General features: G+C 43.4%; 1 protein-coding gene across 1 annotated transcript in view; it reads right to left on the bottom strand.

Annotated features, from left to right (window-relative positions):
• Positions 1 to 568: 568 nt before the first annotated feature.
• LOC141212727 (uncharacterized) overlaps positions 569 to 16,021 on the bottom strand; it is a 32,607-nt gene continuing 17,154 nt past the window's right edge. The window contains exon 6 of the mRNA XM_073665034.1: positions 569 to 5,786. Coding sequence (XP_073521135.1) covers positions 4,258 to 5,786 — 1,529 coding nt within the window. The 3' untranslated portion in view covers positions 569 to 4,257. The remainder of the gene's footprint in view (positions 5,787 to 16,021) is intronic.

The raw sequence follows: 16,021 nt of genomic DNA, 5'->3' as shown, positions 1-16,021 counted from the left end.
GTTGGATATGGTGCGCAAACTACAGCCCCGTTTGGCCACCTTTTACTTAATTCCAAAACATCACAAAAATCTGATTGATCCGCCAGGTAGGCCAATTGTTGCCGGTATCGGCAGTTTGTGTGAAATTATATCTAGTGTAATTGATCACTACTTGAAGCCCTTGGTCTCTGGCCTGCCCTCCTGCAAGATAACACGGCCACCCTACAAAGATTGGATCACCTCTGCCTCGGTGACCATATAGTCATGGTCACTGCAGACGTAGAGACACTTTATACGTCCATCAAACATGAAGATGGTATTAGAGTGGTATCTGAGGTCAAGTGGTCTCAAGCTGTCCCTGGCCGAGCTGCTCGTGGTCCTCCTGGAATTTGTCCTTCGACATGTGTTTATTTTCAAAAAGAACATCTACTTACAACAAAAGGGCTCCGATATGGGGGGCGTGGGAGCGGGATATATTCCAGGGGGATAGGACTGTTGAGATGGACTTGGTCCAGGGAAGGATGAGATACATTGATGATATATGGTTTGTCTAGGAGGCTACGGCCAGAGATTTGGAGAGGCTTATGACCAAGCTGAATGATAACAATTTGCATACTTATAAATATATAAATTCGGAAGAAGTCTGGACTTCTTGGATTTAAAAATTGTGGGTATCTGAGAATGGTATTATAACTACTGACATATTTAGGAAACCAACTGCGACAAACTCATTGTTACAAGCAGAATTGGCACACCCACCCTCCACCATAAGAGGAATTCCAATAGGTCAGTTCCTTAGGGCCAAGAGGATATGCTCTAATGAGAAAACATTTGAGGAACAAGCGATAGAACTGGCTAATCGGTTTGAAGAGGGGATATAGCCGTAGGTTAATCAGACGGGGTTACAGGATAGCAGCATGAACCCCAAGAGATCAATTAATTTATGGCAATAAAAAAAACATCAACATATCGGAGGAGGTACGATTTATTTTGGTATATAACAATCAGTGGCCTGAAGTGAGATCAATTTTACAGAAGCACTGGCAAGTTCTATTAACAGATCCTATCCTCTGTCAAATCCTCCCCCCAGCACCCTCAATGGTGGCAAAGCGAAGTCCAAACTTAAAAGATCTGTTGGTTCACAGTCACTATGATCTGGAGAGATGTAGAGATAAACAGGATAACAGGAAAGAGATTAATGTTTTTTTCCCATGCGGGCTTCGTAAGGCGTGTGGTTATTTGAAGAAGGCAAAGAAGTTTGATAATTTTGGTGGCTCGAAAACATTTAAAATAAGGGCACATTTAAATTGTACCTCGAAGGGCGTAATTTATTATGCCCAATGTTCTTGTAAAAAGATATGTCGGACTTACTACTAAAGAATTAAAAATTTGAGTAAGAGAGCATGTTAGGGACATTATCAAAGTCAAAATGGTGGAAGACCCTAACACTCTCAAAACTTTACCACGCCATTTTTTACATCACCATCAATGCAGCCCAAGAGAATTCCGCATCATAGATATTGATCAAGTCATCATGGGAGCATGAGGAGGGGACCTGGGGAGGATTTTAGCACAATTTGAGAGTAAGTGTATCTATCGACTGGGTACCCTAGCACCGGCAGGACTTAATGAAAGCTTTGGGTTCAGTTCCTTCCTATAATAGAGGCTAATGAGTAGATGGGGGTTTCTTTTAATATCTTATGGTTTTATTGTATATGTATTGGTGCTTGTTTTTAATTGTTTTTATTCAGCCTTAGGAAAGCTTTTGCCTGGGTTGATGGGTCGTGCGGGATGTCCGTTTCCAGTGGCTGGGGGACCAGCTCAACTGTACGAGCAAGGCAGTTGCGCGTCTATCCTCGCGGATGACCCTATACCTGTGGGATAGAAGACTACAGTGACAATATAGTCGTCTATGTGAATTATTGTATCACTATGTTAGATGTGGGTTTTAAATGTATAGGGGTTATTTTATACTAATATATACACTGGGTACGGAAAGTATTCAGACCCCTTTAAATTTTTCACTCTTTGTTTCATTGCAGCCATTTGGTAAATTCTAAAAAATTCATTTTTTTCTCATTAAAGTCCACTCTGCACCCCATCTTGACTGAAAAAAAACAGAAATGTAGAAATTTTTGCAAATTTATTAAAAAAGAAAAACTGAAATATCACAGTCTGCAGTTTACCTGTATTCATAGGCCTGTTTTACATCATGACATAGCTATCCATTACCTGTATGACCATCATAGTCACTGAAGCACTGGTACCTTAAACTTTGGCATTTTAGGCTGTATTTTTTCATTAGGATAGTCTCTTCAGTATTGATTTAAATTAAGTTATGTTACCATCATGTGTATGATTCATGCCACTTAGTAACAAGCACATTGTATGAATATGGCATTATATTAATTAATTTCTTGTTTACTAGTGACGTTCAATTTTTTGGCCTTTTTTGGGGGTTCATTTTCCCTCCCAGCTCATGTATGTGTCACTCCCTTATAGAGGTTGTTGCCCTGTCTTGTTAATTGGTTTTATCAATTTGATTAAATAAAATCTATATCTTTTATAAGCAGCTGGTATCTCTTCATTGTCCAGACGTTTAGTATATATTGACCTGGATATTTTGGTTGTTTATTCATGTTGAAGTGTCCAGGAATGGATTAACATAGGACATTTAATGTAATTAATTGTAAGTTACGTTGTCCATTTACTTGGTAACTGGAATTATTGATACTTGGATTGATAATATTGTCACTTCTTTTCGTGTACTCATATTTGTGGACTCACATCGTTGTCTCTGTCCTTTTTGTAGTTTTCACCCATGACATACCATTTTATTGGTTGTACTCTATTTAGGAGTGTCCGTGGGACCTTCTTTTTAGATTTTGGATACACAATAAAACATTATGATGGTGACCTGACTCTTTTTGGGGCTCAGTCACTCCACTCTTTTTGTAGGTTGTACTTTATTGAGAGCGCCCACATATGAACTATGGTTTATCTATACGGCCATGTTCTTCAGTTTATATGCTTCTGACTATACACAATGCAACCTAGCAGAGATCTGCAGCATGTACTTGCAATGCTAACACCCTGCCTCCCTTTTCCTCTCCCTCGTATTAAATCTCACCCTACGCTATCTGAACCTAACAGAGAACTAATCTTCACTCTAAATAGCTCTTAAAAGAGCTTTTTGGACTCAGGAACTCTCCCTATACGCTGCTTTCACTCTCCCTACGCTCACACTACGTTGATGTGATAAGCGCAAGATGGCGCCAGCAGGGCTTAAATATCCCCCTACGATGCTGTAAGGCCAGCCAATCACAGTAATGCCACAACAAAGATGGCAACGGCATTACTGTGATTGGCAAGCAAGCCCAGCATGTTCATTGGCTGCAAATAAAGCGCCAAACATGCTGGGCGGGTCACTCGAATATACCGAGGTGAATAGCTAATGACTCGTCGAAGAGCCTGAATTGTGTACTATTCGTGAGAGTAAAGAATAGTGCCGAATGTATTCGCTCATCACTAGTAAAAAGACATAAATCCAAGTGACACATTCATTCCTGCTCCAAGTGTGTCAAAGGTTGTCATAACTCTGTCTCTCTGAGATTTGAAGTTACCTTTTAATACAAGTAATTTCATGTCCATGATGCTGTGATCAGGGATACAAAAATGTTTGGCTACAGGTAGATCTATTCTTTTTTTCTTTTATTGTGTGGCGATGAGAATTCATCCTTGTTCTAAGTTTTTGCCCCATCTCCCCTACATACAGACCCCCAGTTGGACCTTTGGTACATATAATTAAGTACACTACATTAGTTGTGATGCAGCTGAAAGTACCTGGGATCTTGTGGTCCTGATGTGAGTTGGGAATCTTTATCTTGTCCGTGGTCATTATAAACGGACAGGTTTACATTTACAGTTGGTGGGGATGAATTGTATAAGTTTCACCACAAAGGTGAAACTATCCTTCCGGTCAGTTTGCTTTCCCTCCCAGTACCTTTTCATTCTAACAATGTTAGGTTTCTGGGAGATTATACTTGTTCTTTTTATTTGTGGTTCTCCTTAGCTTGCCTTCTTTGCCCTATATGAATGTGTTTTAGTTTCTCACTCAGAGTTTTCGTATTTTACTTCATACTTTCCTTTCCCCTGGTTGACAGTGTGTTGTGGCCTCCCCTCTGGTTCCTCAGGAGGTACGAGAAACTCCTCAATTAGAGAATTAGGTCCGTAGTATTTTTAGTTGTGCAGCTAGGGCCTTTCTAGTCTGTACAGAGACTAGTTGGGTGTAGCTGCGGCATTCTCCTCTGTGTGGGTTCTCCGGTGGCTATCAAGATGCGCTTTCTGGTTAAAACATTTCCCACATTTTGAACATGAAAATGGCTTCTCCCCTGTGTGAGTTCTCTGATGTTCGATAAGCGTTGATTGCTCTGTAAAACATTTCCCACATTCTGAACATGAAAAAAGCTTCTCCCCTGTGTGAGTTCTCTGATGTTTGATAAGACTTGATTTCCGTACAAAACATTTTCCACATTCTGAACATGAAAATGGCTTCTCCCCTGTGTGAATTCTCTGATGTTTGATAAGATTTGATTTCTTTGCAAAATATTTACCACATTCTGAACATGAAAATGGCTTCTCCCCTGTGTGAGTTCTCGGATGGTCGATAAGCGTTGATTGCAATGTAAAACAGTTCCCACATTCTGAACATGAAAAAGGCTTCTCCCCTGTGTGAATTCTCTGATGTCTAATAAGATTTGATTCCTGTACAAAACATTTCCCACATTCTGAACATGAAAATGGCTTCTCCCCTGTGTGAATTCTCTGATGTTTGATAAGATTTGATTTCTGTACAAAACATTTCTCACATTCTGAACATGAAAATGGCTTCAACCCTGTGTGAGTTCTCTGATGTGTAATAAGCTTTGATTTCTCTGTAAAGCAGTTCCCACATTCGGAACATGAAAATAGCTTCTGCCCTGAGTGAGTTCTCTGATGGCTGATAAGATTTGATTGATTTGCAAAACATTTCCCACATTCTGAACATGAAAATGGCTTCTCCCCTGTGTGAATTCTCTGATGTGCAATAAGATTTGATTTCTCTGTAAAGCAGTTCCCACATTCTGAACATGAAAATGGCTTCTCCCCTGTGTGAGTTCTCTGATGGCTGATAAGATTTGATTTCTTTATAAAACATTTCCCACATTCTGAACATGAAAATGGCTTCTCCCCTGTGTGAGTTCTCTGATGTGCAATAAGATTTGATTTCACTGTAAAGCAGTTTCCACATTCTGAACATGAAAATGGCTTCTCCCCTGTGTGAGTTCTCTGATGTCCAATAAGATCTGAATTCTTTGTAAAACATTTCCCACATTCTGAACAGGAAAATGGCTTCTCTCCTGTGTGAGTTATCTGGTGCCTAACAAAATCTGATTTCTGATTAAAACATCTCCCACACTTGGAACAAGAAAATCTATTCTTCGCTTTGTGAATTTTTTCATGCTTAAGAAAAGACTTTTTGAGGGGAAAACTATTTCTATATTCTGAACGTGAAAATGGCTTCCTTGCTTTAGGAGCAATTTGTTTTTTAATGCTTATTTTGTGACTCTGATTTTTCTGAGTAGTCGGTAATGAATCAGAAGACAGGATCTGTTTCAAAGGATCAGAAGACAGATCTTTGATGTGAAGGGATGATGGTATATCTGGAGTAATGGCATTCACTTCAATTGTATCCTCTGAGATCTCAAAATTATCTGATTTGAAAATTGAAGATGTCAGCTGTCCCTCTGATCTCCTGGTACAATCATCTGCCAATAATAAAACCAATTATTATTTTTTAATAAAAAATCCATGTAATTATATATTTTTGAACATTTCTACTTAAACTGTCTGTAAAAATGGGAAGTTATGCAAAAAAATTGAATTATTCACCAAGACAATGACAGTTCACAGTCTAATAGATAACCTCATAGGATGAACCAGAAGAGCGTGGTGTTCAATTGTTTGTTCATTCTGCTTCCCATATATGGAATAAAAAGCCACCAAACAATGTTATGTAAGCGAAAATAATACCAAGAAAAACTTCTCATCTCACAAAAAAACAAGTCCTCACTCAGGTCCATCATCTGAAAAACAGAGGTTTCCACATTATTAGTGGCTCAAAGGCTCTTGAAAAGCAACATGGCTTCCATAAACCAATCCAGCAGTATCCACTCTCCCAAAGTCAAATCTCCCCCTTGTTCTGAGCTTTGCAGTGTGCCCAAACCACATTTATCATCCATGTATTTGGCATTACTATAGTGAGAAGAACCCACTTAATTTACGGTGTGTGTCTCCTGGAGCACAATCTGGACACTATGTGTTGGGTTATAAAACAACAAATGTGCAATTTTCACTCTACAACATCCACAGCGTGCTAATTTCAGGAAAGTGGCTTTGGAGTCAAAATAGTCACTACTCCTATAGATTAATTCACTGAGGAATATAATTTCCAAAATGGAGCCACTTTAAGGTGATTTCTACTGATCTGGTTTTCTGCCATTGTGTCATATAAGAGCTTCTGCAAATGGTGTGTCCTATCTCCTCTGGGATCTCCTACTGTGACATCTGCTTCTGTCACCAGGAGCCACCTTTTTCCCTTCCCCCATGACAGCACCATACGAGAGAGAGTAGGATCTGCCCCTATTACCGGACAGGAAGCCCTGAGCACAAAATAAAAAGGCAACCCCCACTTCCTCCTTCAATGTGGTTTCCTGTCCTCAAGGATGTAGAAGCCTGGAGCTCACGGCTGGAGCAGCCGTAAATCATGGAACACCAGTGAATCATGGAACACCATGCTGAGTTCTATAGCTACCTCTAGTGAGTGGCAATGAGCAGGGGCCCAGTTGGGCGCTGAAATGATAACATCAGTCTGGAAGAATCTAAATTTAATGATTCCGTACCTACCTACGTTTTTTTGGCCTAAGCCTCATGGCTTGTGTATTGAGCCTCATGGTTAGGCCTCATGGCTTGTGTATAAAGCCTCAAGGCTAGGCCTCATGGCTTGTGTATTGAGCCTCACGGCTAGGACTCATGGTTTGTGCATTGAGCCTCACGGTTATCCCCCTGATAGGAAATGGTAGGAGGAGCTGCGAGTTGTAGTCACCGGTGGGGGGCTGAAAATCCAACATTTGCCCCAATCTACCCTTCTGGCTTACAGTGATAAGAAACTTGATTGTGCCAAGAGGGCAGCACTATACCGGTCTGACCTCCTAAGGGAGGTATGAGTTGGTTGATAGACTACCAATTGCCCCAAACTACCCTCCTGGTATGGAATGGTAAGATAAACTTGATTGTGCCAAGTAAGGCAGCACTATACCGATCAGCCTTCCTAAGGGAAGTGCGAGCTGGACTCACTGGTAACTATGGTTGATAATCCAAAAATTGCCTCAATCTACCCTCCTGATTCGGAATGGAAAGATAAACTTGATTGTACTGAGTCGGGCAGCACTAACGGCTTGCCCTACTAAGGGAGGTATGAGTTGGACTCGCTGGTATGGGACTGACGAACCAGTAAATATCCCAGTCCATCTTCCTAATGGAGTTGCTCGACAGACATGATTATGCAGGATCTGGTAAAATTATTTCAAGACCAGTGTATCCTCCCAGTTAGAAGTGCAGATGGACAAATTGGAAATTAAGTCAATGGAACCATATTACACTATGTATTCTTGCGATTAAAGTCATAAACTGGTAGACTCAACTAAGTGGCGAGTTGGTTAAATATCCAGTCAGTGCGCTCTTGGAGTGATAAGACGGCAGCGCTGCAATAAACCTATAAAAGGAGGAATTAGTGGATGAGTTAAAATGTCCTTGTATCGGTGAGACTCCTGTGGTGAAGGAGAAGCATCTTTGCTAGTTAAGACGAATGCCTTCACACTGAGGTAAGACTGTTCTGATTATTACTCAAGAACAGGATGATACGTACTTAAGGTACATGTTTAACGGGACCGGATGCTAATACCTTAGCTTAAGACCATCTGAGATTTGTCCAATACCGTAAGAGATCTAGATCTCTTTCTGAATGAGTTGCTTTGGAAAAAAAAAAGGGTATCAGAGGTGATGGTTATCACTCAGTTTACTTAGTTTCTTTGCTTGAAAACTAATCTATTTTTCATTTGAACTATTTTCATCTAACAATCTACATGGTTGGATTATAAAGTTGCAGAATTAATGCTATTATAGGGGAATAGTGTAAATACGATCATTCCTGAATAGTGTTGAGCATTCCGATACTGAAATATCGGGTATCGACCGATATTCGCGGTATCGGAGTTCCGATACTTTTAGAATATCGGATACCGGAATTGGAAGTTCCCATAATGCCTGCACTCTGCAGTGTCTCTGAAGGATGACAAGCTGGATGGCAGCGCTCAGCTGCGATCCAGCCTGTCATCAGAATGCCATCCCAGCGTGGGAGAATTCTCCTGATCGTTTAAAAGCCGGCGGGCGGTAAAAAGCCGCCGGCTTTTAAACAATCACACAGCCCCATACTGCTTCCCCGCAGCCTCCCATCCCGATCCTAAGTTAGGACCGGGCGGGGAGCGCAGCACCAAGGAGCGGGGAGTGAAGGACCCGGGCGGGGAAGTCGGCAGTGAAAAGACTATACCGCCGGCTTTCCCGTTCTGTGCTGCGCTCCTCGCTCCCTGATGTATGTGGTATGATGTATAATTGGTGTGTGTGCGGTGTCTGCGTGCAGGCAGACATAGGCCGATGTGACACTACTACTCCCATCGGCCTATGTCTGTCCCCCGTCCACTCGTGCCAGCAGGATCAGCTCGATGGGAGCAGTAGTTCCCATCAGCCTGATCCTGCTATTTAAATTGCCCTACTGTGTCCTTTAAACTGCCCCATATGTTATTTTGGCCCCCATAGGTTTATATTTTTGGCCCTATACATGTTTTATTTTTTTAGGCCCCCATATTTTTTTGTTTGTTTTTGGTCGCCAATAAATTTTAAATACATTTCATTGGTGGCCAGTGGTTACCTAAAATAAATTAGTTTATACATTACCGATCTTAATAGCTGACTTAATAGCTGTCTACAAATATGTCAAGGGCTGTCACATTGTAGAAGGATCATCTTTATTCTCATTTGCACAAGGAAAGACTAGAAGCAATGGGATGAAACTAAATGGGAGGAGACACAGATTAGATATTAGAAAAAACTTTTTGACAGTGAGGGTGATCAATGAGTGGAACAGGCTGCCACGAGAGGTGGTGAGTTCCCCTTCAATGGACGTCTTCAAACAGAGGCTGGATAGACATCTGTTTGAGATGATTTAGTGAATCCTGCTTTGAGCAGGGGGTTGGACCAGATGACCCAGGAGGTCCCTTCCAACTCTACCATTCTATGATTCTATGATCGCCACATAAAATAAAGTAAAAAATAAAAAAATACACCTATACTCACCTAATTCCCCGAAGCCATCGATCACCTGTAATAAAATGTAAAATAATAAACCACAATTTTATCCTTACCCCTCCGTAGTAGTCCAAATCGAGTGTCCCACGATGATCTAAACAATCAGGAGAATTCTCTTACGCTGGGGTGGCATTGAAGGAAGAAGTGGGAGTTGCCTTCTTATTTTGTGCTCAGGGCTTCCTGTCCGGTAATAGGGGCGGATCCTACACGCTCGTATGGTGCTGTCATGGGTTTCAGGAAAATCAAATTACCGGTAAGTAATTACCGTTTATTCATTCTGCAGGCAGTGCTGGTGATGGAAGAGACGTCGGAAGAAGCTCTTGGCGGTGCAGGCTCTGTCCAGCCACTAATAGCCCCAGCCCCCTGAGGAAGCCAGACATGGCGAAACGTGTTGGGGTGGCTATGTATATATTTTTGGTAGCACTAGGGAACCTGTGTATGTCCTAGTAAATAATCTGATCAATTAATCTATAAACTGCAGACAGAGGAAAACTATAATGAATATAATGAGCTCATGATATCAGATGTATCGTAATACTATACAGTTTCTAGAGACTTAATATCACAGTAAGGGCACAGACAAACTAGTGTAGTTTTAATTTACTTCTTTACCACATTTTAGTAAAGCAGTAATAAGACATTTTTTTATACACCCCTCAACCAGAGTTTTTTTTACCCCCTCGGTAATTTGTCAATATGCATATGACAGAAAATACCCAAAAGTGACACCATTCTAAAAACTGCATCCCTCAAGGTGTTGAAAACGACATTCAAGAAGTTTAGTAACCCTCCAGGTGTTTCACAGGAATTAATGGAATGTGGAAGGAAATTTTTAGTTTCACAACAGGAGAAAATGGACCCCAAAATTTGTTGTGCATTTTCTCTTAAGCATGCTGATATCCCATGTAGGGGAAAACAACTTTTTGGGACCATGGCAGGGCTCAGAAGAAAAGGATCGCCATTTGACTTTTTAAATGTAAAATTTGCTGGAATAATTAGCGGACGCCATGTCGCGATTGGAGAGCCCCTGATGTGCCTAAACAGTGGAAACACCCCACAAGTGACACCATTTTGGAACCTAGACCCCTCAAGGAACTTATCTAGAAGTATGGTGAGCACCTTGAACCCCATGTTCTTCACAGAAGTTTATAATGTTGAGCCGTGAAAATATAGAAAATCTAATTTTTCCCACAAAAATGTTTTTTTGCCCCACATTTTGCTTCTTCAAAAGGGTAACAAGAAAAATTGCACCACACAATTTATTGTGCAATTTCCCCTGAGTATGCAGATACCCCATATGTGGGGGACAACTACTCTTTGGGCGTACGACACGGCTCAGAAAGGAAGGAATGACGTTTCTTTGATGGAATGGTCTGCAGGTGTCATGTCATGTTTGTAGAACTCCTGATGTGCCTGAACAGAGGAAAACCTCCACAAGTGAACCAATTTTGGAAACTAGATCCCTTAAGGAATTTATCTACCTTATTATTTGGACTATAAAATGCATTTTTTAACAAAAAAAACTTGTTAAAAAGTGTGTGCGTCTTATAGTCCGGAGGCAGCTTCCTGTGATGGAGGAGAAAGCTGACACCGCATCCTCCCCAATCACAGAAACCGGAGGCTGCAGGAGCTGAGCAGCTGAAGGACCTTCTGCAACAGTAATTTCAAGACCTTTCAGGTCTGCGAGTGTCATGTCGCATTTGGAGAGCCCCTGATTTGCCTAAACAGTGAAAAACTCCCACAAGTGACCTCTTTTTGGAAACCTGACCCCTCAGGGAACTTATCTAGATGTGTGGTGAGCACATTGAAACCACAGGTGCTTCACAAAATTTTACAACGTTGATCTGTGAAAATGAAAAAAATATATTTTTCCCACAAAAATGTTGTTTTAGCCCCAATTTTTTTCATTTTCACAAGGATAGCAGGAGAAAATGGACCCGAAAATTTGTTGTGTAATTTCTCCTGTGTACGCCGATACCCCATATGTGGAAGAAAACTACTTTTGACGCACAGTGCAAAGCTCAGAAGGGAAAAAGTGCCATATTGGAGTTCAGATTTTGCTGGACTAGTTTGAGGGTGCCATATCACATTGGCAGAGCCCCTGAGGTGCCAGAACAATAGAACCTCCCCCATAAGAGACCCCATTTTACAAACTAAACCTCTCAATGAATCAATCTAGGGGTGCAGTGATCATATTGACACCACGGGGGGGGGGGGGTCACAGAATTTTATACTATTGGGCAGTGAAGAAAAAATAATATTTTTCCCACTAAAATTTTGTCTTAGCCCTTGACTTTACATTTTCACACTGGGAAATGGATAAAAATGGCACCAAAATTAATCGCACAATTTCTGCTCAATGTAGAAATACCCCATATGCGGCTGTACAGTACTGCTTAGCCACACGGCGAGACTCGGGAAGGACGGAACACTATTCGCCTCCTAGAGCAAAGGATTCCATATAAAAAGCCCCTAAGTGCTAGAAGAACAGAATACCCCCTCAAGTGATCCCATTTTGGAAAATATATCCCTTTGGGAATTTACCTACAGGTGTAGTGAAGACTTTGACTCCATGGGTGTTTTCCAGAAACAAGCAGCAGTGGATGTTGCTGAGTGAAAATTGCAAACTGCCGTTGTAGTACCCAGTACATAGTAGTGCCTGTACATAGTGCCCAGCTCATGCTTCTGGAGACATGCACCAGTTAATTAGGCCGACTCTCATCGCTACAGAAATGCCAAAGATATGGACGCTAACTGCGGTTTGGGCACACTGTGGTGCTCAGAAGGGAGGGGAGCATTTGCATTAGGGAGAGTAGAATTTGCTGAATTTCTTTTGGGGGACGAGGAGCCATTTTCACTTTTCCAGAACCTCTCTGCTACCAGTAATGTGGTTAGTCCCTCATTATATGGGAACTATTGGCAGTGAGACGTCAAACTAGTAGGAGACGCCCTCTAGTGGACGTGTTCATTATCAATGAATATAGGTGATACCATGGAAAAGATAATATAGTTTCTCTCACTGGTGACAAATTAATAAATTAGAACTAGTGATGAGCGAGTATGTTCTGTTAACCCTTTCAGCTAGCACCGAGTATCTTCAGCGTGCTCGGTGTTATGTTAAAATCACTCCTGTGTGCATGATTTGCAACTGTTTGACAGCTTTAATACATGTGAGAAATGGCTGCTTCTTAAGCATTCTTCACATGTATTAAAGCTGTCAAACAGTGGCAAATCATGCACACGGGAGTGATTTTAACATTACTCTGAGCATGCTGAAGATACTAGGTGCTCGCTCGAGCATGCTTGTAAATCTCGAGTAACGAGCATGCTTGTAAATCTCGAGTAACGAGCATGCTCGCTCATCTCGAGTAACGAGCATGCTCGCTCATCTCGAGTAACGAGCATGCTCGCTCATCACTAATTAGAACGTGTCAGTAAGAAGATAGATAGCATTCATCTTGAGACAAGTAGAAGCGCAAGGAAGCGCGAAACGGCCGTCATCCACAATATGTTCCACTTACTCCCCAGCTCTTAGGTTTTAAAGTGATGAAATAAAGACTGGTATTTTTACAGTCGGTGAGTGCTATCTATCCTCTTACTGACACAGAGGATTGCTCACTGTTTCCATTGAGATATGCACCCGACTTGCGTGGGATGAGGTGTCCTGGCTGCTTTTGTAACATTGCTGCTTAAAGGGGTTGTTCGGTACTTTTAAAAAAATGCCAGTGTGTTTTAATGATAAATACAACCTTCCTTTTAATTACCGCGCGCTGCTGATACTGCCTGTGAGCAGGTGGCCACTCACAGTCAGCACATGACCCCACGCTGACGTCACGACAAGAGAGGCGTGACTCAGCGCTGGGGTCCCCGCGGTGGCTGCTGGGTTGTGGGCGGAGTTATTCCCCTGCGTCACACCCAGCATCCACCGCACGCTTTCCCAGTGAATGAGAGCGCGTGGTGGAAGCCGGGTGTGACCCAGCAGCCACTGGTGGAACGCGGAAGAGGGACCCCTGGCTGCAGCCGCAACTTGTCGTGACATCAGCGGATGTCAGCGCCGGCTGCAGCCGGGGGTCACGTGCTGCCTGAAAGCGGCCACCAATAGCGCCGCTCACAGGCAGTATCAGCAGCGCAAGGTAATTGAAATACACAGGTGCCGGCTTTTTGTCTTTATCTCCGATAATAAATTAGAATGCTTTACATCAAGACCATATAAAGACCACACATTCATTTTAATTTTAAAATTGCACAAATTTTCTTTTATTGTTATTGGTAAATATATATATATATATATATATATATATTAATAGAGAATCTTGAGTTGAGGGATTATTTGCTTATGGCAATTAGTTAATAAATTACTAATACCCTATGCTGATTCCAAGAACAGTTGAGGTGTTGCTGTCAGATTATCCTGAGACATAAAACTACACAAAGCAAATGGAAGACATTTATTAGCATCCTGAATAGGACCTGTGCACAATATATATCCTATGGGAATAAACATGCTAGAAATAGGAGGAAACCACTGTGGCTAAATAGAGCTGTAAGGGGCGCAATAAGTGACAAAAAGAAAGCATTTAGAGTACTAAAGCAAGTAGGTAGTGATGAGGCATTAAATAAATACAGAAAATTAAATAAATTCTGTAAAAACTAAATCAAGGCAGCAAAGATTGAGACAGAGAGACTCATTGCCAGAGAAAGTAAAAATAATCCCAAAATATTCTTTAACTAGATAAATAGTAAAAAACTAAAAAATGATAGTGTTTGCCCCCTTAAAAATAGTCTGGGTGTAATGGTGGATGTGGATGAGGAAAAAGCGAATATGCCAAATGATTTTTTTTCAACCGTATTTACACAAGAAAATTGCATGACAGAAAACATGATTAGTGATGCCAAAAATTCTCCATTAAAAGTCACTTGCTTAACCCAGCAGGAAGTACGGCGGCCAGTGGCATCCGCCAATGGCGGCAGGCCAAGCGACTGCTATGGGGCCCGTGAGTTGGGGGGGCCCCATAGCAGTCCCCCCCTCCTTCACTCACCGCTCAGCTGCTTGATTGCCGCCGCCGCCGCCTCCCACCGGCACTGTCTTCAGGCATGGCAGTGCGCTGTGTGGCTGTGTATTGTAGTAATGACACGGCAGGGGCGACACTGCGCTTTTAATTGTGCTTGTGTCGCCCCTGCCGTCGCCCCTGATGAAGGCAGGCCCCGAGGGGGTTCCTGACGAAGGGAGGCCCCGATGGGGGCCCTGATGAAGAGAGGCCCCAAGGGGGGCCCTGATGAAGTGCCGTCAATTAAGTAGCGCCGGTGGAGCAGGAGGGGGCCCCTGATGAAGTGCCAGCAATCAAACACCGCCGGAGGTCCTCCCTGCGGAGATGTTGGGGAAGCGGTGTGGGCCCCAACGGCGAGTGGACCGCTCGGATGGTCCAGGGCCTGTGATGGCCATCAGACAAGCCGGCGGCCCTGCACAGCTGGACTGGACACAGGCTTGTCGCCAGATTCACCAATCCCCATATTAAGTATATTTCTAATGTGTCTTGTGTGTATGTCAGTGTGTATGACTGTGTGTATATATATATTATATGTCTGTTTTATGTGTTTTTAAGAATGTGTTCAAATATGTATGTATGTCTGTATGTGTAGTTATCTGTGTATCTGTTTGTGTATGTGCATGTCTGCTTACCGTGTGCACGCGCATGTCTGCGTAACGTGCGCGCATGTCTGCGTACCGTGTGCGCGCGCGCATGTCTGCGTACCGTGGGTGCGCGCATGTCTGCGTACCGTATGCGCGCGCGAGCATGCCTGCGTACCGTGTGCGCATGTCTGCGCACCGTGTGCGCGCGCGCATGTCTGCGTACCGTGTGGGCGGGCATGTCTGCGTACCGTGTGCGCGCGCATGTCTGCGTACCGTGTGCGCGCGCATGTCTGCGTACCGTGTGCGCGCGCATGTCTGCGTACTGTGTGCGCGCGTGCGCATGTCTGCGTACTGTGTGCGTGCATGTCTGCGTACTGTGTGCGCGCGCATGTCTGCGTACTGTGTGCGCGCGCATGTCTGCGTACTGTGTGTGTGCATGTCTGCGTACCGTGTGCGCGCGCATGTCTGCGTACCGTGTGCGCGCGCATGTCTGCGTACCGTGTGCGCGCGTGCGCATGTCTGCGTATAGTGTGCGCGCGTGCGCATGTCTGCGTACCGTGTGCGCATGTCTGCGTACTGTGTGCGCGCGTTCGCATGTCTGCGTACTGTGTGCGCATGTCTGCGTACTGTGTGCGCATGTCTGCGTACTGTGTGCGCGCGTGCGCATGTCTGCGTACTGTGTGCGCGCGCATGTCTGCATACTGTGTGTGTGCATGTCTGCGTACCGTGTCCACGCGCATGTCTGCGTACCGTGTGCGCGGGCATGTCTGCGTACCGTGTGCGCGCGCATGTCTGCGTACCGTGTGCGCGCGCATGTCTGCGTACCGTGTGCGCGCGCATGTCTGAGTACCGTGTGCGAGCACGCATGTCTGCGTACCGTGTGCGAGCACACATGTCTGCGTACTGTGTGCGCACGTGCGCATGTCTGCATACTGTGTGTGTGCTTGT

The sequence above is a fragment of the Phyllobates terribilis genome, unplaced genomic scaffold (genome assembly GCF_046119375.1).
Source record: "Phyllobates terribilis strain yellow unplaced genomic scaffold, ASM4611937v1 Scaffold_183__1_contigs__length_3771566, whole genome shotgun sequence".
Lineage (NCBI taxonomy): Eukaryota > Metazoa > Chordata > Amphibia > Anura > Dendrobatidae > Phyllobates > Phyllobates terribilis.
The sequence above is the reverse complement of the archived record's forward strand: the minus strand, read 5'-3'. Positions and strand labels throughout refer to the sequence as shown.